The 25,584-nt window shown below is 41.9% G+C and overlaps 2 protein-coding genes across 6 annotated transcripts; both read right to left on the bottom strand.

The window, feature by feature from the left end:
- On the bottom strand, positions 1-21,142 carry LOC147222955 (brain-enriched guanylate kinase-associated protein). Of its 5 annotated transcripts, XM_086167281.1 has the most exons (8): positions 21,027-21,041; positions 20,885-20,922; positions 9,629-9,832; positions 7,112-7,273; positions 5,810-5,876; positions 4,483-4,590; positions 4,276-4,356; positions 1-2,268 (listed from the first exon to the last, which is right to left on the bottom strand). In XM_086167281.1, exons 3-8 carry the CDS (start codon positions 9,724-9,726, stop codon positions 856-858), a joined length of 1,929 nt encoding a protein of 642 aa, XP_086023407.1. In that variant the 5' UTR covers positions 9,727-9,832; positions 20,885-20,922; positions 21,027-21,041; the 3' UTR covers positions 1-855. The 5 variants fall into 5 exon arrangements, with proteins under 5 accessions (XP_086023407.1, XP_086023406.1, XP_086023405.1 ...); XM_086167280.1 differs by having other exon boundaries at positions 20,885-21,142; XM_086167279.1 differs by lacking the exons at positions 20,885-20,922; positions 21,027-21,041 and adding an exon at positions 20,482-20,707.
- Positions 20,664-25,331, bottom strand: LOC147222954 (uncharacterized). Its single transcript, XM_086167607.1, has 3 exons — positions 24,312-25,331; positions 20,885-20,922; positions 20,664-20,799 (listed from the first exon to the last, which is right to left on the bottom strand). Exons 1-3 carry the CDS (start codon positions 25,329-25,331, stop codon positions 20,664-20,666), a joined length of 1,194 nt encoding a protein of 397 aa, XP_086023733.1.
- Between the last annotated feature and the right edge of the window lie 253 nt (positions 25,332-25,584).

Raw genomic sequence — 25,584 nt, 5'->3', positions numbered from 1 at the left:
TGCTTTATTAGGTGAACAAAACACCCCAAATATATAAACATGCATCATTGTCAAAAGAACAGGGTTACAGTGCTTTTGGGGGGTGTTGGCTTCCAATTGTGAGGTAGAATGGGGGCAGGAGAGGCTCTCCATGGGATACAGAGGAGCAAAAAATAGATTGATACTGACTGCTAAGACAGATGTTCACATCTCAAAATTTTCCATCAACAACAATATAACATACCCATTGATACTGTCATATTCATTCAACAGAGGAAAAAAAAATGAAATGTGTTTGTTCATTTAGGTGGACCTTTATGTGTGCCGTCCTTAAACATTCGTTTTAAAAAGCTTTGCAAGGCCAATGCTTATTCAGCAAATATAATGACTGCATTGAATTTTAGTAAGTGGTAGTTTATGCAGGCATCAAGTCTCAAAATACCTGTCAGTTTATCATTACAGGACAGTTTGAAATGTATGTACAAGTTGCAGATTTATCGAGTTTTATTCGACTATTTTGGATCTTGTCAACAGCTACATACAAAATATATTGGTCAAATTTCAATCATAAGTTGAATATTTATACATTTTGACTTTTAAATACATGTTATTACAAATATTAGGGACCTCTTGAGCTTTGCCCCTATTGCTATCCCTATATTATTTACATGGCGCCATTTCTCTGGGAAATTTCCAACATCGTCTGTTGCCACCATGTGTCAAACAATCAGAGCTTTTAATAACCGTGTGTGAGCATGCCACGTATTCAGGATACACTGCATTCTGTGTCCCCAGGCTTTTATCCAAACACTCTCTATGAAAATTATTGTGATTGCCCTTGCATTTGGCAAAGAATATACCTTACTGCATCATCCTTTAGTTCAGGAGTGTCCCGTACAGCTGTGCCTTGGTCAGACTGTCCTTCCTGGAGAGTCCCAGGGAGCCAAATTTTTGGTGGTAGGGAGGAGGAGGTGGCGGGGCTGGTGGCGGTGACTGGGTCACCTGTGCAGGCAGGCTGTGCATCTCCACTTGAAAGTGCTGCAGATCTGCTGCCATCTCAAGAGACCTCTGGTGGAGAGACTCGGTGGAACTATTTGGGCTTGGATCCATGTAATCGGTGGTCTGGCCCCCAGCAGCCACATTGCCCTCCCTATCTTTGGAGCTCCCTGAGTGATAGAGGCTTTGCTCCGACCCCTGGCTGTCCTCGGTTCGGTACAGGTGGGCTTGGCTGTGTGCCTGTTGCAGCCCCGGGCTGCATTCGGGGCTCGCACCGGCACCTACCCACACCGGGTCCATGACGCCTACCTCGTGATGGTAGTAGTCTGCTCCCTCCTGGAAGCTGCTGTAGACCGGGCCGAGTCGGATTTTGGCAGGCCGGACGGAGAAGTGCTGCTCTGAGAAGCTGTAGGGCGAGGCCCGGCCAGGGCTGCGGTAGGCATGAGCACTTAATTCCTCCACGCTGAGTTGCCTCCATCGACCAATAAGCTCCTCTTCCTCAGGGGCAAGCATGCTGCCTCGGCGGCTGTCACCATAGGCAACACTCGGGGAAGAGGACGGCGGGAGCGGCTCGTACGGCTCGCTGAAACAGGACGACATTGTGCGGCTGTAGACGGGAGAGCTTCCATTCTGGTGGTGGCTCATCTCTGTCTGCTGGAAGGGGTGAGCATTGGCAAAGCCTCTTGGACTATCCCTCTCCCAGGATGAGTCGCTCTTCCTCTCATAGTCCCCTGCATCCCTCCAATCCATGTAGAGGGAATGATGGCGCGGGGAGGAAGCCGCACTGCTCGGCGGGCCGTTGCATTTGTCTTCAGAGCCTGCTCCGCTGAAGCTGGAATATGAGCTCGAACCTGCACCCAGGGTGGCGGGGAACTTAGCGAAGTGCTCCTGGGAAAAGCTCGGCCTCAGCCCAACAGAGCCCTCCTCTGGGTTGCTATCCATGGAATTCTGGGGCCCGTACAGCAGCTTTCTCTGACCATGGAGGTCCATGCTGGGCCTTCGCTCGCGGTGTCTGTCATCGGGACAGTACAGCGCCGTGTCGCTGCTATACAGGTCAGATTTATAAGCTGCTCTGAGCCCCAGTCGTTCTCCCTGCCCCATACCCTCTAAGATGAAAGCGTGTTCCTGTGCCTGTGGGCTCGGGGAGCGGGAGGCCTGACTGCTGCTGCAGGCCTCATCAGGCTTCTCCAGCACTTTGGCAATCAGAGATGCGGGGACAGAGTCACTGTAGGTGCGACAGAGAGGCGACTCCTCCATATGCATGGTCAGACGCTCTCGAAAATCAGCGGGCAGCTGGAGGCATCAGAGAATACACTCGTAAGTCCGGAACGCTCTGCACTTCTTATTCCTTTCACTGTAAATACACACTCCATTGTACTATGAGAGGAATGCTCTGACTTTATCTAAATACTATGATCTCTATATTATCATAGCATGGTGTTACTCCTCTAAATACATCTGTAGATATATAATACATAGTATACTTTCTGAAATGAAAGGACAAGTGCTAGTCCCCAGGGTTAAAACAAGAACTCACAAAGCTGCTTTCACTCACAATGCTGCCCGTGTTTGAAACAAAGTGCCTGAAGCTGGAGGCAGGTCTTGTCTTTGTACAGCTACTTTTTTTTTAATTTGTCAAAATCTCGCTCGTGTTTCTCTTTGAACTGATCCAGAGCTGTTGTCTACATTTTTCAAAATTAATTTTGGTTTTCTATTCATAATTACATTTCTCTGCGGCTTTTTGAGCCGCCATGAGTTGGATGAGCTCTTGCATACTTATATATATTTACCTTTTCATTTGCTTTGCTCGATCTGTACTACATTTCCGGACTCAGTGTGTCAAATAATAGAGTATGAACCAATATATGGCTATTTTTGAAACAAGCGAGGTGTGATTTTCTTCTTCTTGTGAAAGAGGCTCAACAAATGCAGAAGAATAAATGTGAAAACTGAGATGAACTGTTTTGTCTTTCTTCTAAAAGTAAAACATTGTTCTATTCTGAGCCTCCCACAGTGAACCAGCATCCGCTGTCTGTGTCTCTCCATGGCAACAAGCATGAAACCAAACGCAGCTCTCATCAACAGGAATCTAGTCACTTGTTCCCCATTAGCAATGAGAGGCAAGATACTTATAACTTTGTAGAAAGAGACAAGAGAAACACCACATTGGACATGAAAAGACATTTCAAACTGCATACCTCTTAATAACTGTCAACATGTTTTAAGTTTGTGGCATTCAAAAGTGTGAACCCATCATGCTTCTCTGGACATTTTTCAGTTAAACAAATGACTAAAGCCCCACTGTAGGTGATAAAGAGTTCAGCTTCTGCCTACAGCCCCGGCATACCAGTGGACCAACACCGAGAGCACGTGTGCCCTTTGACATCGGTTGTGTTTACTAGGAAGCCTGCAATCTGTCATTCCATATCATCCTGTGTTTGTGAAGCGTATATGTGAAGGGAGATATTTCCTGAGCCTTATGCAACCGAATGCAGTTTGCATTGATATTTCCATCAAGCCATAGGGGCAGAGTGTGGCGAGGCATTCTTTAAAATCACAGCAGCTGGACAAATTTCAAATCCACTTTTGTCACATGGATGGTACATGAGGCCTGAAGCTGATGCAGCGGAAATTGACACAGAGCTGGCCTGGTGTTAAAACACTCATCAATAACAATGTTCACAGACGGCTTCAGTAAAGCTGGCTGAGGTTGCGGTGAGTTACAGTTTTCCACAAGGTTTTTTACTTTGACTGGAAACAATATTTCACTTCCAAGATTTTCTTTTTTTGGCATAAAAAGAGATTACTCAAGTGTATGATACTTCAAATATACACAATATTTGATAAAAACACCATTATTAACCATTTAAATGGAATGTAGTCGTATCTAATAAAAATGATCAACTCTGTTACTTGCTTTGATGTTAAAGCTGAATAAAAAAATGACTGGTTCATTGTCCTACATGTAGTGACCGGCATCCGCCATCAGTCCCCCAAATCTCGTCGTATCCCTTCTCCTTCACGAAAGGCAACATGACCTTCCCATTCTAGTTGACACAGCAGATTCTTTTGCCAATCCAACGTCATGGGCTGAACAACTGCTCACATCTGATCTCCTCCAAAGCACTTGTCCCTTTCACTTCCTTGTTTTTCAACTGAAGTTAATGTTCTCCTTAATGTATTTCTCTGGCTTCATATCAAATCTATAAAAGCTTTAGATATCTTAACCTGTTTCTGGATTTGAACTTTACTCTTCTCAAACAGCTGTGGGATACCATGTGGGATGAAAGCAGGGCTCACCTCGGAGAGCTGGGCTCGGTACATAGTCTTGTTGCACTGGAGGAGCTGAGCAGCCAGGTTACAGTCCTTCCGGTACAAATCCTGAGAGCACAGCAATGCAGCAGGAGATTTGTCAATCCTCCTCTCCCGGATGGATTTATTGTTACATCTTGAATTATAAATAAATCTTGAATTATTGCTGTGGTGAGGTTTTTTGTCGGCTCTTACGTTGTCCTCGCGCAGCTTCTCGATGGTGAGCTTGGCCTCCATCAGGTGGTTATTCAGGGCGATGATCTCTCTGCTCAGAGCTCGCTTCTCGTCGTCATGGTGCTGAGACTGATGGCAAGAGGAGGGTTAGCCGGCTGCAAAATTTCATATTCTCCCGAGCTGTTTGATCATCTGACTTTTGTTTGGCTAAAGTCCAAAGCCCACAAAGTATAAATAAGTTTTAACTCCTCCTTTTGTAAAATCTTTTGTTGAAGTCAATGCCTATTCTATCTATTCAACTAGTCACAAGTTGTCACCCTTTCGGCAAGAAAGTAAACAAAAATCGCCATTTTTTTTTGACTGAAATCAGCTGCAATCAGAAAATTCTAGTTAAAATATATTCTCTAATTATCAGTGCTGCTGTAACAGATTTCTGAATGCTAAATAAAGGTTAATGAATTCACCTTACTTGCGCCCGTCGTCTTAATATTTCAGAATTCTTTTTTTTCCTGCTCAAGATTTGACTGCAAAGAAATTTTGTCTGCTCTCTTTAAACATGGAAAAGTGCATCCGGCTGAGCGGAGACACAGACGTCCTCAGTGTATCACTGTGTTTATCTTGTAATTACACTCTCTATAGTTGTGAGAGGACGACAGGTCAGATGGGTTTGCGGTACCTTTGGAGTAAACACGCTTTATGATGACATAGAATCTTGCTCAGCACCTCTCTCCCCCTCCGAGAAGAAATTCAAGAGCTGAAACGGCTGATGAGGACGTTTCATCAGAGCAAAAAATAAATAATTAAAAATAAGCATGACCTTTTGAGAATCACCAATTTTCTTTTCACAAAAACCTCAGTGACCTTGTTCTCCTTATTATCACCATCTTGCATCCCACCATCGCAGCAATTTAATATCGATGCCGACGTGATGATTATCACCTTGTGTTGCAACAACTCCATTCTGCGAACATTTGCAGCTGTCTATTCAAAAGCGGCGACTCTTGATGGTCATCCAGTGTGCCTGGGCTGGCTAGCTAATTGTATCTTTTCCGCAGTAAACCCGGTGTCTGACAAATGAAGTGAGGTGCGGTGCATTTAGGAACAATGGGTTCGCTATCATTCTGCTATTGGAAGGAGGACAGCAAATTGTAATAAGCCATAATTAATGTCAGTGGTACAAACAGCAGGGGATTCACATTCAAATTGGCTCTGGAAACATTCTGTACCATCGCGAAACCCCATGACTTGCTTACATGTGTCTCTCCTCTCTCTCTGCAGGTGATTAACTGTAAACATTGAGTTTCCTGCAACACACACTCCGATACGCACATCTCGGCGTAAGACTTACGTTTCTGTGAATCTTTTCCTCCAGGTCTTGGTTGATCCTCTGCAGTGCCGAGTAGCCACTTTGGATTCTGAACAACCCAATGAACAACATTGATTACTTGGAGATAATAGTTTGTGCTTACAAATATAGTCTGGCAGGCATCGTCGTGCCAGGGAGAGTAGTTTGAGCTGCACTGCAATCCACAACTCCAGTTTCTGCTCTTTTGCAAAGTCATTTTCAAATCTCAGAATACTCATTGTTTGGAAAAGAACTGCAAGAGTTTTATTTTGTATTTCTTTGCATCAGCACCAGCTAATGTACGTCACTCATCTCTCTGTATATAAAGGATCAGTGGTCCCATTTGTGATATTATCAATCTACATGTACATTTCACAGCAAGGTATCATTTTACTGACTTTCCACTTGTTATTTTGAAAATATTCTAACAATTAAATTCTTGACATGTCTATTACAAGTTATGAATGAAAATTCATATGGCCTCCAGCCAATCCCTTTTGATTCTGAATAGGCTCATCTACTTTTGATGTTGATGCCTTTTAAATCATGTTTTATTTGTTTTCCCGTGTTAATGAGAATATGCATATGTTGAAAATGTATATTTATCAACATGCTTTATTATTTTCTTGACATATATCTAAATAGCCTGTATGCATACATCTCAATAGCCACACACAATATTAGGGATTGAAAAATAAAAAACAAGTACACTGCGGCATTTTTGGCAGTTTGATAAACTGATCTCATTTTCAGTTGCGGCTCGAAATCACCGAAGTTGTAACTTAAAGTAGCATTCTGGGCCCGCAATCATTTAAAATATTCATTTAAAACGTATCTGCCTTCACCTCTAAAGTACTGTATGCTCAATTGAAAGTGAAATTGCTCTGCATTCATTTAACGTTTGAAGGAACCTATACAAGGGAATTGTTTATATTTGATCTTTTCACGTTTTCTAAGTTTTACCTAATGAGGGTCTAATTCTAGACCAATTAGATGAAAAGGGGGCTAAAAATAATTTCACTTTCTCTTGAGAAGACAGGGAAAACTGCTCGACTGTGCAGACAAGACTATTTCTGTTCTCACCATCCTGCTCAAACTCTACAACCCATTTAAAGGTGAAGATGAGGTAGCACAATAAAAATATTTTTGGAAAATAAATTCAAATATTGATTTATTTATGAATTTATTGAGGCAAAATTAGTTTTGTGGATTGATCACCCCAATGCCTATACTTTGAGGTGTCCCAAAACAATCCTGATTAAAGAGTCTGAATCCAAGTGTTTTTTTATATTTATGTGGGCCAACCTGCGCAGTTTATCAGTGAATTTGTCCAGTTCCTCCTGTGCACGGCGCAGCTCTGTCTCCAGGTACTGCCTAGTGGAGTCAAACTCGCTCTGTAGCAACTCCAGCTTGTGTGTCGTGTAAGAGAGTCGCTTCCGTAATTCTTCTTTCTGTTCCAGCAATGAGCTACACACACACACACACACACACACATGCAACAATACCGGCACTCTTGTTAGATTCTCTGCATGCCAGATACACAAACTTGGAGTTTTGATGATGCTTACCTGAATTGACATATAGGGGTTTATTTATCTTTTAATGTACCCCTGAGTAGCCATGCAGTGATGATGAGAACATAATGAGAGGATGGTAAAAGCAGAAAAGTTGTGCGCAAAAGTGCTTTGTATGAAGAAAACATGCCCTCCCCTAATTAAGAATCCAAATGGGGGCAAGCAGGGATATGGAGCCTTTTAAGAGATTACGTCTCTGAACATTAGATCTTTATTTCAGTATTAAAGCTTTGGCGCACATCGCAGGAACCCAATCAGCGATGCGATTGGTCCCTCCCCGTTAGAAGGAGGATGTAATCTGCGATGAAATACGAGCCAGTAAACTCTAATACATCATTTGAATAGAATGTGAAGGCTCAGATTTACAGAACAGTGATACCCCCCCACACGTAATTCAGTGAGACCGCACAATGATGACTATTTTTAGAGTATGTGCATTACCTGGGCCTCAATCTAATAAAAGGGCAAGTGTAAATGGGAAAAGAAGAAATGTCTGTTGCGTGATGGATCTGAATGTGCACGGCAGGGCTTAATGGACCCTGTATTGATGGACAGATGGAGGAAGAGAGGTAATGACTCTATCTGCAGCCAGATAACAGTCAGTGGAGAGTGGATCGTGTTGCTCTTTTCACTTCCTCTCTGTCTCCTTTTCTGTCTTTTAACAAGAGAGATGTAAAGGGGTAAGAGGGAAGGGGTTTCTTTCGGCCAGTACTCGGAGGTTTCTCCAAGTCTCCTTCATGTCCACGGTAATTTTTATGTTTCATAGGGATGGATATGAGACATTTCCTTGTAACTCTGATTTTATGACTTATAAGCAACAGATACATAGGAAAGACAAATTAATTACCAAATGTTGCTATAGGGGATGAATGCAGCAAATATTCTACAGCAAGGTGGGCACACAAAGATGGAGTAGCTATTGATCGATTTCAATTTCAGAGTGGATTCTTTTCAAATTGCCGTCTTGTTCTTTGTTTTTCTTGTGTGAGTTCTAAATACAGATGTAGCATCAGATCAACGCTGGTGTTTTGTGGCTTCAGTCGCTGAAAGACATTTTTGGTATTTGCTTTGATTCCAGTAAAAAGGACCCTGTTTTGGCTTTCTGATGACAAAATTCATGGATGGAATGAACCACATTTACATTTTACTAGTGAATCATTTCAGATGGCACAGACTTCAAGGCTGTCCTGTGCTCGTAGGTTACATGTTGAGCTGGACAACCTGTAACCACTGCGTAGTTTTTGTTTTGGCATATTACACCTACTGCACAACAAATTAATGTGTTACTATATGAATTATAAATAGGAATAAAATGAAATCAACAACATTTGGCATTTCATATATTAAGTGGGTGTACTCATAATACTCAAAATCAATTGTTTAGACCTATATAGTCAGTCTATGAAATTTTCTAATTTTATACCATATTTATTCATAGATAATTCATGAGCAAGAAACGATGTCTTGAGTTTTTAATGAAGTGTAAGGTAATTTTGAATAATATATAAATATATATATATTTGCTATTATCAGTCCTTTTATTAGAATAGTTTGGAATTTCAGTGGGACTAGCAACATAAGGATAAAGTAGAATCTGCAGTATCTGGCAAAATAATCCAATTCTTCTGCATCCTGCTGATGTACACATCAGATATCAATTAATGTTGGTCTGAGCAACGTATTTAAAAGCATCAGGGCATTCACATCCTTTAAGCATTTATGGAAAAACAGTGTCTATTCCTTTCCTTACAAATTCAATTAAAACTGGCTTATTTTTCTGGGAGAACTCATTCACACGTCAGGCCGTTGCCACATTTTAATGCACTGACAAGCGAGCCGGAGAGGAGAAGGTACCTGCCTACAGAATGATTCAGTAAATGTCTCCACTGACTGGCTGGCATTTTAGTGCTGGATTACCCAACAGCCCCCCACCTGCTCACCTCCTGCCTCTCTTTGATTGGCAAGCATTAGCCAGGGAATACAGGTGGTTGCTGTTTGATAGAGAATGAGTTTAAGTGAAGTATCTCCAGGGATGAAAAATCCCCTATTAGTGACCTCAGCTATGAACAGGAGCTGAGTCAGACGTAATGAATGTTTTTATCCCGGTAAGAGGAGATGACAAGGCAACATGACTCCAGAGCTCAAAGGGGTGAGATGAGGCTACTTCGGTGCTACCGGAGACACCATGTGGGCAGATGACCGGACAAACAGATAAAAACGAGATGGCGTCTTTGGGACAGTCTCTTACCTCTTTTTTGGATGTTTGCCGCCATTTCGGGGGACTTTCAAGGCAGTTTTGCCAATGTATATCTTTTTCATGGTTTGTCTGTGTTCCTTTCCTCTCATGTGTTTATAGGGGTTGACCACAGGGATCCGACATGCGTTCTACTCTCCCAAAAGGAGACCAGCTAAGTTTGGCCTGCAGTTACTGAAAGCTCTATTTGTGTTGGCCCTGCCAAACAAAGCAAACAGACATGTTGGCAACTATTAGCTTGCTTCAAGAAGTAGTGGTTTGAAGAGCAAGGTGATTAGTAAACGTATACATTTTAGAAATACTTCAAAATGTTCATATATACAAACTAATCTCGATTGGCATTAAAAGCTCAACAAAGGTACAAATCACCACATCTGAGTCTGCAGCATTTCCTCCCTCTGCCCTCTGATATTTTATTTGTGCGCAACACGGTTTGCTGCATTAATTCTCCCTCCCTGCCCGTTTCCAATACAGCCCCCGTGATGAACAATAGTCCCGATAAATAGAAAACATTGCTGTAGACCCGAGTTGCTCAGGTTGAAGCGACACATCAATTTGGTTTCGAAAAAAAAAAAATTTTTTTTTTTCATTTGATCCAACGGTACAATTTTTGGTCCAAGCAACACAACTCATGACCACAAATGAGGAAGACACATCGACAAAGCAGGGCACAAGATCCCTGGCCTGAGCTCCTGAAACTGCTATCCTTGCGCTGTGTCTTCTTGTCTAGGTGTGAATACTTGTGAAAGAGGCTGCAAGGAAAACAACAGAAGCATCAGCCAAATATAAATATACTGAGGTGAAAAGGAGAGTCGAAGAAGATGAGTCTGAAAACTAAGAGTCGGTTTTCACCTTCTTGTAAATTTTTAAGACGATGGCGATGAAGAACTACATAATCTTGCTGGACCAGTGCCTGCTGGTAAGTTCAAGTAGATTGCTCTCCTGAGCTGGGAAGGGTAAGGTCAACCATTATTCTTGCAGTGAAAGCTTAAAAGCTAACTCTGAAATGTGATTTATGAAAATTTAAGAAAAGATCACAAAACAAGCATGTGCCTCGAACAACATCGTGAAAACCAATAGGTGTCAAAAACTGTTCCTGGGGGCGATAACTTTACTGCTGTTGGAATAAAGAAAAAAACATTTACTGCAAAACCAGAGGCATCGATGCATTGTTATACCTTGCCCCTGTCCACATGTAGAATACAGACATGATTTTTGACAGGATGTTGCACTGCTCTAGGTGTTTACAGTGCTGAATGACATTTGTGAAAAAGATTTGGTTAAATAATATTGGTCTGTTAGGGAATACTAGCATAATACACAACTCCATCATTCTTCAAGCTTTGTTTATCTTTATGAGCGAGTAAGTAATTGCAATGCTGGGGATCTTTTTTTTTTAAAGTTGGATTAGTAGATAAAATGATTTCTTCCATAGAATATGTAGTGTCAAGTGCTTCTTTATCATAAATACTTCCTTCATTGATTGTCTTCTTGTGTAGGTAATTCTACAAAGGCCATCTGGGTCATTGCAATCATAGGATTATCTCTGAGTCAAATAAAAAAACTAAAACAGAACAGAAAATTAGACAGATGTGACTTTGGTGTTCAACAGGCCAGAACAAGTAGGTCCAAGAGGCGATATCAGTCTGATAACAACCTTCTGGAAGGAATTATTCCTTGTGGCTCACTGCAGTGTAGATGCATCCATTTGAAGTGAATGGGAAACAAATTACCAACTATTTACAACAGTGATTCACCAAGAACCAAGTAAGTTATGAGGTTGGATGGTTTCAAATTGTTGTCATAAAATACATTCAGATGCTTTGAAACTTTTCAAAGAACTCTTAATTTGTCATTCAGGCATTCTGTCACTCCCTGTTGTTAAATACAAAGTTCCAACAGAAGTTAAATGAAACTACACCCAGCCATCTGTGGTAAATGCCAAGCTTTGCTCTGTCTTTCAGACGTAAAGAGCAAAGGCTTCTTTCTGTTGCGCGCCAAAGTTCAACACTGAAATGAGGGGTGAGCGGGTCTCTTTTCCTTGTCTTCGTTCAATAGAATGGAGGTAATTAACATAGACCATCCTAAAACCATTTCGTGTTCTTCCTCCTCCCATATTTACTGAGAAAAAACAAGCAAATGACTTTTTATGTTTTGAGTTTGCTTCGTGTAATTGCTTACGACAAGAAAGGATCAGTAATTGAGGATATGAAGGTAGTTGGCGAGAGAGAGGAGGATACAGAGAAAAGGGTTAGATGGAGAAAGTTGATTCGCTGTGGCGACTCCTGAAGGGAAAAGCCGAAAGAAGAAGAAGGAAAGGATCAGTATTTCTTATTACTGACTTCTTTTGGTGTAAAATCTTCAAAATACACAGGACACATCTTCCAAGCTAAATACAGAGTTTGACAAGGCCACTACAACGGCATCCTTTTTTTTTCTTAAATCTGCCGTCCATTTCCTGCAACTTGACAGCATTTGCAGCACAGGTGCAGCCTGTGGTCAGCCTGCAGACAAATGGCGTTTGCTATGAGATTAGATCAGCCATCTGAGGTTGATCAAAGGGCCTCTGATCCTGCTGCAGGACGGTCCACTCTGTGGAACCGGGGATAGATTCTGGACGCGCCTGCGGTTTGCTACAAGAGCCCTGTAACGAGACAAGTACCACTGTTGTGTGTGTTCACGCACACACACGTGCACACACCCCTGTCTACAGAAACTTGACATAGGACTATGTTGATCCACTAGCATCCAGTTGTTGGGAAGACACTTATGCCGCAGGCTGAGGAGCCAGGCAGACATACACTCCTCCAGATGGTGACAGCTCACCCCCGCCACCGGAGCCTTCATTCCAGCTGCTCCCCTCTGAGTCATCGCATACCAGCTCAGGATATGTGTGTAAGGTTCGGCGAACGTGGATCTATAATTCTGCATATCTGGGCCTGCTAATCTAGAAGCATGTGTACAGCTTTCTCGTCTGTATGCCTGTGACTTTATGCCGACCACTGGCTATATAAGTACATACCTGCAGGTTTGTGCGTGTGCTCGTGTGTACGTGTGTGTGTCTTTGTATTCTGCGGTATTAGCTCTGCCGGGTCAGTCCTCTTCCAGAAATTAGATAAAGCAACACCATTAAAGTACAAGAAAAAAAGAACAGCTGTTAGCATCCCATCTCAGGCCACGTCACACGTCCTCCTTCGAAGCACCAAACACACAAACACACTCATTCATCCACTGCATTCATCCTCCTTTAGCCGATCCTCACACTGCAGCAAACTATAGACAGGGCTCGCTCAGATAGCGCTGCGTGCCACCCACTCATGCCATGCTGACATTTGAGAGGAACTCGGTGCATTGAAAGAAAGCGGAAGGGGAGGTGGTAGAGGAGTAGGAGGATGTTAAAGTTGGGGAATGGGGAAGGGGAAGAAAGTAGGATGCATTAGTATGGTTTGGGTGACTACCCAATGTAGTTTGTCTACCTCACGATAGATTATTTGTGATGGGATTATGGCTGGTAAAAGAAAAGAAAAATTATATATAATGATTTCCTAGTATTTTCTTCTACCTTTATCTCTTACTCTGCTCATCCTCATTGAAGATGTGAATACATTCTCCGGACCAACTTTTTAAATGTGTGTATCTGATTAGTGTCTCTGTGTATCAGATCTTGCCGCTGTGTGGTCTGCCCACCTTACGTGTTTTGGCGCTCTAGGCTAAATGGCGATGTGGGTGACCTCAGCAAAAACCTTTTTCATCATGCTATATTTCCTTGCCTTACAAAGTGTTTTGAGAAAAGTTTACTGCCAGTTTTTTTTTTCTATACAATGCATCGTTTTACTTTTAGGCAGTGTTTAGGAGTACTTAAAGTGCCACCACACTCTCAGGCACTGTTCTTTACATGCTACTTTTTCAAGCAATATTTTTGCTTTGATTTTAATTCATTTAATGTCTTACCAGCCATGCGTACAGTATTTTTTTTTTTTTTTTTGTAAGTTTATTTAGGAGCAAGGTTAAGCAGCAGTATCGATGTCAGTCTCGGTCTCGGGAGAGGTGTTGTGTAGCATAAAAGAGAGCCAGTAATGAAACAGTACATGGCTGTTTTAGAGCAGCAACCTTGATGGTGACGGGGCGGAAGCAGCTTTTGCTTAGATGGCTTTTCATAAAATATGTGGATTATTCTGTTTTCAAATTCTGTAACCTTTTGATTATTGCTTAGTGGGTTTGCAAAAATAATCCGGTGTTATGAAGCATCCTTTTTGACTTATGGCTGGATGTAGACCAAAAAAAGGTGACCTGCTCAGGGCAAGGAAAATATTGTAATAAATATATTGTTAAGAGTTAAGCTATTCAAGTCATATGACTTTCATTGACTTGAAACAGCGTGTAATTCAAGTAACTTTTTGACATAGCTAAAGCTCTTTTTTCCTTATATCTCTGATGTTATCATACTCATGTCATATTTAACCTCATATTCTGATAATCATGGCAACTGGCTGGGAAGATGCATTCGATAAGTTTGGAGTGAGATTGTGTTTTGCAGAAACTGGCACCTCAAGAAAAGCCCTCATCACTTGCCCAGACCTCAGCATTACAGAGAGGGGATATGAGAGGCTGACTCATCCAGCAGCAGCAGCAGCAGCAGCGGGAAGGTGAGGAAGTTCTTTCTGCCATGTACGCCTTCAATTAACAAAAAAAGCTTACCTACACACATCACTCGCTCGGCCCATAACATGAACAGTGTGACTCAACCACTCATTAAAATCACATCTCAAATTATGACACTACTCTGTGACTATGTGTGGGCTTATGTGTCTGTTTCTGTGACTCCTCTGGTATTGATTACCTCAGGTGAAGACTAAGTAGTTACACAGCAGCTACTAACATCATTAATAGCGACAGTGGATAATGGTCTGTACACACCCGGTTGCCCAAGGATATAATCATTGAAGCCTTTCCAAGATTGAACATAAATGCAAGAATTGATGCATGTATTAATAGTACACATGCACGCCAGCACACACACGCACACACATACAGACGCATATATTTACTGTGTATGAGAAAAAAGAGAGTCAACTACACACAGTGAGAAGACAAAATATAACCTTTGAGTATCAATCACTCATTTTTCATTTTCATATACATGATTTCTTGCCAAGTGCTAGATGAAATGATAGCATCACTGTTACTTACATTATGCAGCTACAGTTAGTTGTCCATTTATTTGTTTTGTTTGCAGTAATTTGCACATCTGGCATTTTATTTTGTACCAAAAACTAATTTTGTTTTCTAGGTTGTTTCAAAGGAATTGTTCAGTACTTCCAAAATAAAAATAAAAAAACATCTGGCCTGTTTTCTCATTCAGTCATTTATTTATTCATTAGCTACACCACTTATCTAGTAGACAGGGCCATGGTTATGGGGGTCAGCCAAGCCCAGCTGTGGAATAACCTGGACCAGCTTAGGTAACTGACTTGGAGTCCTTAACTAACGTAGCACAAGTTTTGAGTCTGCAGGAGGAGCCTGCAGGAGAACCCATGCATGTACAGGGAAAATATGCAAAGTCCACACAGGAAGGTTGCAGCTGGCCAATTGAATCGAACCAGGACCCTTCTTGCTGAGAGCCAGTGGAAAGGAACTTGGAGGCAATTCTCTTCGCGGTTCTAAAAGTGCAAAAAAGATTCAAAACACTCGTTCCAGAAATTGTGGCTTAGTATCTCAAGATAATTCAGAGACCATACCATTATCTGTGTTCTATTTTGGCATCACTATATGTACTTTGAATAGTACTATTGTTTTTTTAACCATGTGTTACATAAATCCAAGATTATTTAAAATGTTGTTAACAAAACTTTATCTCCATAAAACCTTCCTGACCCAAAAACATGTAAGTGGTGATACAACTTTTGACTAGCCCAGGGGCAAGACAATAACCCAAAGACAACCATCATGCACACACAGACATGCACACAAATACGTGCCGCACTACAGAACTCAGCATCAGCCTTCTAACAATAAAATGTTACCATGCCAGCGAACCCCACAGAGACCTGTCCTAACCAAGTTACTGAGAACTCATCCTCTTCTCATCCGGCATCCGCTCACTGGCTATGAAGATTCAGCTCAAAACTCACACTTCATTTCAAATTAAAAAGTCTGGCACGTCCCAGTGATTACTCCCTGTTCCAAATCATTGATTCTGAATTGGTCTTGCATGTTTTCAGAAAACTTGCCACTAAAATAAATAAATCTTATCTGCCCTTTCTTATCCAAGTCTCCTATTTTGGATCAGTTAGTGTAACAGGTTACAAAATATGGCATTTGGCATCTATTTTCATCCAAAAATTAGGCCAACCATTTGCTATCCCTTAAGCCACAACCAGAAAAGACATGGGACAGAGAAGAACAGCTTTCAAAAGGGTTCAGCTCATTAAAAATAGAACACATAAAAACACACACACATATAGACACACATACACATCGCCAACCATCACAGCATATTGTTGACAAGTACATTGCAAATGGACAGGTAGTGATGAGGCAAAAAAAAAACAAAAAACAGCCACCTCCACTGCAGATCTGCTCTTCTGTCACACTTTTGGTCCGAGTTTCCTTTATTAGCAGCTACGTGTGTGTGCGTGTGTGTGCGTGTGTGTGCGTGTGTGTGCGTGTATCCAAAAGACATACTCACCAGCCCATCCAAGAAACGGCCTTAAGAGCCTCAACTCAGGGTGCATGACTGAGCTGGACAAGCCCACTATACTGAGAAAATATAGAAGCCATTAAATAGCTTTCCAGCAGAAGATGTGTATGTGTGACCTGAAGTTTGGGATCATCATGCAAAAAGCAAACAAAAATAGCAATGAACAGCATCCATCTATGTGTGTATGATTCAGGACTTTTACTTCTTTTGACTCCTCTTGTTTAGAAGGTGTGAGATTTTGTATCGGAAAGGTTGGCGGTTGGTTAAAAGGGAATTCACTGTAATTTAATGTTACAAATTAAAGTAAGGACATCATAATCCTTTACATCAATTTTGCTTTTGTCAGAGACATGGCTGCACCACAGATAACTCCTTTTGGTTACAAAAATAGAGATAATCGTATTTAAATTGAATATCTCAAAAGCGCCCTTTTAGCATTTGTTTTTGTCAAACCTAAATCCAGTAAAAAGGATTTTATCCCAAACTAGCAAATGTGACAGAGATAAGCTGCATATCTGCACATTTAAAGCAGGTGATAATAATGTCTGTGACCTATGATTCCCCAATTAGTAATTACAAGACACTGGAACATAATATTCCCTGGCGGCCACTCTTATGACAGCTTGGAGGTTGACTGGTTTTGCTTGGGCTGTTGTGGTGTCGCTAACCTACTGTGCAGTTGTCAAAGTACACATGTAGGGATTAGCGCAGGACCTAAGTCATGTATCGAGAAAAGTGATCCTGATCCATCTCAGTGCTTAATATGCTATAAGTGACATCACCTACTCAAGAAAAATACATGACAGATTTGATTAATTAAAAAAAAACGTCAGTGCTGCAAACATATTATCCTGCATTTACTCTGCTTCATTGAGGTGTTTGGGCAAAAGCTACCTTATAATGGCAGCGCGCAAGTGATGTAAGGGTGTTTCCTCCTTCTCTTAGAAAACTTTAAAAAAAGACATAAGTCTATAAGTTTATAGCAGCAAAGGTCTGATTTGCTTTACATACAGAAGACAGAGTTAAGTTCCTTGAAAGAGCAGAAAGAAAGTGTGTGTGTGTGTGTGTGTGTGTGTGTGTGTGTGCCACTTCAGTGGCATTTATCATTTGAGTGCAAATTACATTTGGGCAGTGAAGTGAGAATGAAGGGTCACAACTCTTCTGTTACAAGTCAGTGTACGATGAAAAGACTATCGAGCAGTGATTTTAAGATAATGTAAATATGCATAAAAGCAGTGCAAGGAGTTCGGCAAACAAATTTGTGTCTTTTTTGTGTAAAAACACATCAAACATTAACTTATCCAAATATCCAACAAATAGTGCAGTGCTCTGAAGTACTTTATATCCCTTGCCATCTTGTTGACCATTAATACAACTCTAATTAGTAAGTTGTTACATGGAACCATAATCTGAAGGTTATTGACTAAACACAAAATGTAAATCCATTGCATAAACAATGTAATAAATCAGCAATTAAAAGGATAAAGAAATAGGTGGATCCTGCATTAGCTGATAATCCATGAAGACATTCATTAACATGTCTGAATGCTCCATCATGAGCAATGAATGCGACCTGCATGACATAATCACCGGTTCTGTGGAGGCCAAAGGGCTGCAAGACTAATGTGTTTGAGATAATCAGATACACTTAATAACTCCCAAAGGCTCTGTCAGTGGTTCTCCAGGGAGAGGGGGGGGGGGGGAGCCAGACCTGCCCACAGAGCAGGAGAGGCAGTCTGACTGTACAGACTGCAGAGACTCGGAGAGCTGGACTGTTAGGCCAACACTGTCTACTTTAACGGATCACAGCAGACCCCTAGCTTTGAAAACTGAACACATGGTCATCCAAGGTCTCCTCCGCTGGTCTGTTTTATTTCACATGAAAGTGATTAGATCAGCGTGTTCAGCCTTATCTCATTCATCACAGTGTTGTCAAACTCTGCATGCCTCCTCTTGGAGCTATGCGACTGAAGGCTCCCGACGCGGCCTGTCACGTGGTTAGCATGACAAGTGACCACCATCTTTAAAAGAAGTTTAAAAAGTTATTTTAGTCTAAAGAGAAAGACAGTTTCAAATTGTTTTCTGCTAGAACTCATCAATAAAACATGTCAAAACCAAGATTTGGAACCCTAATTTTTCTCACATCTAATTGGGACACCTTTCTGTCCAAATAAACCCAGTCTTCTTTCACAAGGCGAAGCAGCATCAAACAGCGAGTTGACAAGTATTCCTCAAACAAAGCCGTAACAAAGAGGTGAGATAAAAAGAAAAGACAAAAAAAAAAAAAGATTTATGATAAGATTTATAATTTTCATTAATTGTAACATAATTGACAGGCCAGTGTTGCAGTGTTTACGACTATCTTTTCACAGCCAAAAGGATCCATTGTTTGATTCAAGGGGTTGACAGGTGCCTTTCAGTGTTTACATGTTCTCCCCGTGCAGGCACAGGTCCTCTCCAGGATCTATGTCTTAAGTCCAAAAAAAAGGTAAGGAGGTTAATTGAAGACTGTGGGGATGAGAGTGAAGGTCTATATGTTGCCCTGTGGTTGACAGGTGTCTAGTTGAGGATAATCCTGTCTCTCAACCAGTGTCAGCTGGGACTTCGTCCAGTGACACTTTGTGCAAGATAACAGGGTCGACAGTAATGAAATGAATAATTGTAATCAAGGTAAAAGTTAAATTTAACAGCAATTTGACGATACAGTATACTTCATATATCCAAGACCTATTTTCAGCAGACAGTTGAATATTCATGCTACAATATTTGAACACTTTGAGGGGTCTTGAAAACTGTTAAATGTATTCACCAACCCCCCCATTTCATCCAATCTGCTCCACAGCTCTTTACTTCAGTATGTCTCCATGCAAAATTAACATCGCCATGTCCGCCACAGGGCCCCAGTGCAGGAGCCTAGCCAAGGCAGGGGCAGTAATTGCGAGAGAGAAAGACAGTGGGGAAAACAAGGGAGGGGAGAGATTTCAGGACATTTCATCATTTAGAGACTATAAGACATCTCAGAGATGAGGTATGGGGGTGGATGTGGGATGCAAAGGTAAGGTCAGACTGTCAGGCTTCCCGCTTCCCGTTAACCTTCTTCAGAGACTACAGGTTAACTTGTTCCCTATTCAGCTGAGAGCAAAGAGAACAGGCTCAGGGTTACGCTCCCGTATCTTGGCAGAGCTGCTATAATTCAATTAAACCTGTGACACAGAGGTGAGGACAATTGATGCTTCATATCGGAGAAACACTCCATCAGATTAATTATTCCCCATTGGATGATTAAACAGCTTTTAAACTGTAATCTGCTTGAAATCGTTACACAACCATTGGTAATCAAACACAAAAAGGGAAAGCTTGGAATCTATTTCCATCTGGGCCAAATGAATAATGGTTCATTAGTAATAGTATTAATTAAAACATGCGCAACACAGAACAATGAGGGGTAAAAGAGAGCGATAGAGAGCTGAAGGAAGGGTGAGCGGCTAAAAAAAAATCCTTTTCTGTATCTGGTTGTGCTTTTGCTGATCCAGACTGTCAAATAATGCAATGTTACTCATTAAAGTGGGTAAGCACTCGGAATAATATAAAATGTAATAATAAGAATCACCGGAGCCACTGTTATACAGTTCTTCACACCGGTGGAGCATCGCTATCATGCAGACTCATTAATCAGTTTTGTAGGTGCATTCCGACAGGTGCTGTCCAAATAACTGCAGAAGCAGGTACCAAGATTTAATGGATGATACTCAGTGTGTTCAAGACTGATTTAAATAGCTCTCTGACTGGTCCCGGAGATTAATAGCTTTTCAGTATAGTCACATATGCTGCAGCAAATTTTCCAGCCAAGAAATTTCCAGTAAACAATCATCAACATTGTTTTTGTGAAAAAAATACACTCTTTTATCTGTCACAAACTATGTGAAAACAGATCATCACAAGCATCACATCAGTACATGTAATACATGAACTGACACTGCCAGCACACATGCAGGCACATCACATACAGATGTGCACAGACTCACACACACACACACACACACACACACACACACACACACACACACACACGCATGCACGCACGCACGGAGACGCCATAAAGCCATCTTTGTAATTCAAATCAAAGATGCAAACAGTAAAACAATACCTTCCGCTCACGCATAGCTTCATCCTGGAGATGGAGTGATAGAATTCCGCTGCCTGCGCTTCGCCCGGGATGGAGAATACCCCCCTCCCTCTGTATGCTATCTGCTTTGACTTACCCACCTCCTCTTTCAGCTGAGAGAAACCCCTGCACACGCAAACCCCACAAGCACTGACGCTGCTGCCTCAACCACCACCACGCCACTCCAGCAGCAGCAGCAGCAGCAGAAGCCGAGCCAGGAGGGAAGACAGAGGGAGTGAGGGGGAGAGACTATGCAAGAGCATAAGAGCTAGACGGAGAGGAAGAGTGGGAGGGAAGGAGCTTAAAGGGAAAAGACAGGGAGAACGCGTGGGTGTGATGATGGAGCACTGAAATGCATGTGCAGAAAGATGGGGAGAAGCTTTACCTGATGGTGTCTGTGTTGTTCACCTCTTCATTGGGCACCTAAAAGAAACAACAGCATGTCAGGAGACTGGCTCGGACTGCAAAGAATAGCTTCGACGCAGCATCGGGAAAAGAAATTAAACATATATACAGCAGAAACACACTTTCCCTCTGTTTTTGTTCGTTTCTCCCCTCCCTCCCCCCTCGAGGCTCCCTCATTTGCTTCCACGTCTTCCCTCTTCTTTTCGTGAAGGAGCTTCATGCTGCATTCTGTGCTCGGCTGTCTGCATCTACACTTGCTAGAGGTGAGAACAATCATATCATACCAGGAGTGTGAAATCAGGGAGTGAGAAGAGGGAGAGTTGGTGGGAATGGGGGGGGTGCGGAAACCTCCATTGCAGCCAGACTGCAGATACATGGCAAGCCCCCCCGTGAGGGATACTGGCAGCAACTCAATTTCCATGTCGAGGTGCTGAGTTGGGGAGAGGTAACAGAAACAGATAGAGCGAGGGGGAAAAGATGGAGATGGGGGATGAAGTGCGTGAGGTGAAGGGAAACAGGTGGTTCAATCTGTTGAATCTGGAGTCCCAGACTGTCAGAGAAAGTGTTTTATACTTGTTTTGCCCATCATTTTTTTTTCGAAGCCAATGAATTATGGATTAACTTGAGAATATTCTCTGTATATTCATTCAATTTTGGGTTGCAGGCCTGATAGTGTGTCACCCCCTCATCACGATTCATGATCTGCTGAGTGCTAGAAAACAGACATTCTGCAGGGAAGGGAAGGAATAGTGTATTTAGAACTGTACTAAATAATGCATGTTGCAAATAGATTATTTGATCTCCAGGGTCAGTAGAAAACATATCTCTGACAGAGCAACAATTAAAAGGCACTTTAAAGTGCATCTTCTGTGGGTGCATGGCAGAAGGTTGTGTGCCTGTGAGGAATGATTCTTGGTGCGCTCAAACTAATATATGTGAGAAGATGTAACTTTGCAGTGAGAACACAAACCCTAGATGCATGCACACGCAAGTACACACACACACACACACACACACACACACACACACACACACACACACACACACACACAAACACATTACACTGTGTTAAAAACCAACAGGCTCACATGCCTGCCTCACAGCCCCCACACCGCCCACCTTTTTTCAAGCAGTTGCTAAGGTGACGGCAAAGGCTGAATTTTAATCAGACAGTAAATTAAGACAATGTGATCTCCTCCAATATTAAATGGTACGACTGTTGATTTTGGAGGGCTGACGGGTTTATTTTGGGTTTGGAGAAAAACAATGCCTCCTTGTCAGAGGTACAATTATCAGATGGATGGTATTGTCCTGTGGGCAAGAGACTTAAAGTAACGCACAGCTGAGAATTTCTTCGCAAAATGATATAGTTTTAGATATTTAGATAATAGTTCATATTACCAGTTGAAAGTCAATTAGATAACACACCAAAACCAAGATTAATGTCATGCTGATTCTTTAAGCCCGGTTCCTTTTTAATGGTAAACTGAGCCTCAAGGCCTGTGATAAGTCTCCTACAAGTCGAGGGAAACCACCAGTTGCTATTCCTGCAGAAAGTAAGTAGTTAAAAAAGAATCCCTGCATCCACAGTCATTTTGAGCCGTGGCATTTCAAACCAAGTAAATGATATGTGTTGTACAATAAATGCAGGTGAGATGGCTTAGTTGGTAAATTACAGCATTGTTCACTTCACATGCTTGATATGGAGGAGCCAGAATGGTTGGAATGCTAATATGCACATATTGTAAAAACAGGGCTAACAGCAGAGCCCTTAATTGTAAAACGGGGAGTATGTGTGAGTCAGAAATCATGCTATGGTAGTTGATTTCAAGCTATGTTTTAAAATGTTTGAATTGCCGCTTTACAGGGGACACTGCTCCACCTCAGGCAACAACAACAAACTAACCAGCGTCTCTGATTTAGCATTAGCTTCCAGGTCTTACAGTATTAACAGGGAGCATCAAATCCTACCAAGGCGGACGAAAACATAGTGGCTAAGTGGATACGCTATTTTAAGATCCTTTTCATGTGAGGTTGTTATGATCCATAGACGAATCTACACACAAATATTGTAAACATAAACTCTCACACACACATGCACATTACTGCAAAAAATACACAGCAACAGCTTACATGAATGAACTCAAAACTGTTATAATAACATAGCATGTAAGCTTGCTGCTAATTAGAGTGAGTACAAACCATGAAGTTTTTTTTTTTTTAAATTTCACCAGGACTAGGTCAAAACCATGTGTGCAGCAGACTACACATTTCTCCAGGGGGAAGTTGCCATGTCTTTTTTGTGGTATCAACAACTTGATGTCAAATCTCGATGTATTGGTAGCAGCCCCAAGAAAACAGATGTAATAGTAGCTTAGTCTGCTATGCTCAGTTTATTTTAGATGTTGCCAACAATTGCTGGCACTTCTGTGAGTGGGTATGTGTATCAAATTTCCCTTCTTTTGGATTTATACAAAAGTACACAAACAATTAACGGCCACATACTAAAACTTATTACTGCTGGCAACACTGGAATTATTCTCGATGTGACATCACAGAGGCACAAATTGAGAGTTTGCTTAAACTGCTTACAGAAATGCTGTAATTGTTGTTTACTAAATTTTACCATTTCAGCTGGGCTCTTTACAGACAAAATCACAATACATCTTTTAAAACAAATTTTGTCAGGTCAAGTGATGTCACACAGAGACCGATTCTGTATTCATACATATCCATACAGTTCCCATACATATATCATATGTTAAAATGTCTATACTGGCTGTTGGTAGCTCCCTGGCAGAGAACAGTGTCTGTTTGTTGTATGTGTACAGGGAAGATTTGACAGCGGTGTTAAACTGCTAAGTTGATGTATTTGATCTTATGAGGACAAAACAGGAGCTCTTAACAACCAAACAAAAACATCTATTTCCATGAAGATTCTTTCCAAGTTTTCACTGGCACAAATAATATTCCAAGTGGCTCCGACAAATCCTTTTGGCATGTACTGTACACTCGCTCTAATCTACCACTTTATTTCACTGCATTCTCACCCAATACTGGACTCATTGAAATTGTTCTGGCCAGCCTAAATAAAGCGGGGGGAAAGCCTTTAGGTTGAAAGATGTCATAATTAGTCTAGAAGAGGGACTAAGAGTTGAATGTTCTTTTTTTTCCTTAATCATGTCTATGTATTCTATGAAACCAATACTATTACTTTTTCTTTAATTCATTCCATGAGTCATTACTACTTTTATTTGAGGAAATGTGTACTATAGATAATCTTACAAACCTCTACCAAATCATCTGAAAATTGGATCAGCCGGACATATCTAAGAGAAAGAAATCCTGATCCAATAATAACATATGCTCCGAGATCTGGCTTTCATTAAAAAATTGTCATCGCTCACCATGTTGATGCCCCGGGGCAGAGAGGCTGATCTGAAGGGGTATCCCTGATGGTTGCATTGAGGGTAAGATAACTTGCTCTTCATCGCGAACCCTTGACAGAACTGTGGGGGAGGTGGAATTACATTGTCATCTATTTCCAGAGGTGTCTCACTTTTTGTCTCCGCCAGGTCTGGCCGGTCACGGCTCCCTGCTGTGTGATTGTCAATCTCTAAATAGTTCCTTTGAGTCAGGTCAGAGGGACTCGGCACCTCCAGGGTCCTCTGCTCTGGTAATGAGCCCTGCTGATGGTCCATTGGGTGGGACAACTGTGACCTCCGCTGGGTCACAACTTGGATTATGTCCTCAGGTCGAGTCAAGGTTGTGGTGATGAGGCTGGTTCGACGAGAAGACGGCTTCCCAAATGCCTGTAAGCTGTTCTGGGCAAACACGTTGTTTGTCACGTCATTGAGGAACTGAGAAAACTTCAATTTCGCTTCAATCTTTTCCACCAGCAGCCGATGTAGTTTTTCATTCCGGTCACTGGTCTGGACAGAGCCCCTCCCCTGAGACTCTCCACCCCTCTCCTGCCATGACTGGACATCTTTGTAGTTTTTGCCTTTGCCTGAATGTGGTTTGGCTCTGCCACAAGGTTCCCTGGCTAGTGAAGGTTTCTTCCGCTTTACTCCTTCAAGTCGAATTTGAAATGATTCCTGGCTTTGTTTCTTGATAGACATGTGCAAGAGGCGGGTCATTCCAGAGCTCCAGCTGGTCAGGCTGCCGGTGCCCTCACTGCAGCTCCTGCTGCATCCTGGGCTGCTGCTTGCATTGCTGTGGCTGAACAGCAAGCTGGAAGAAGATCTATTTGAAGAGGAACCATTTAAATCCTCAAGCCAGACTTCATCAACATTGAACATGGGAAAAGGCCCAGTAGAGGAGGCCCAAGATTTGGGTGATCGCTTGCACTGGTTCACAGTGCATCTTTGGGAGAGACGGTGGAATGCCTTGCCGGTCAAGTCCACTGGATTGAGTCCTGCATCCATCCTCTCTGTCCCTAGCTGTTGTGAGCGGCAGATGATCGGATGTTGGTCCAGTGGACAGCTCCGATTTTAAAGAGTTCTACCCCAATCCTGCCTCATTATTGTGCAAGCCTGACCTAGAAGAGAACCAATACTATTCTCTTTAGGCTGAACAGATGGCCCTCTTCATTGCCAACATATCAGCATGCTGTGTCATGCAAGGACATCTACGATTAAGAATTAAATGCATAGAAATCTTCTTTTGCATTCATGCTAC

The sequence above is a fragment of the Fistularia commersonii genome, chromosome 20 (genome assembly GCF_037954325.1).
Source record: "Fistularia commersonii isolate RoL2024-O1a breed Wild chromosome 20, RoL_Fcom_v1.0, whole genome shotgun sequence".
NCBI lineage: Eukaryota > Metazoa > Chordata > Actinopteri > Syngnathiformes > Fistulariidae > Fistularia > Fistularia commersonii.
This window is presented reverse-complemented; position numbering and strand designations above follow the sequence as displayed.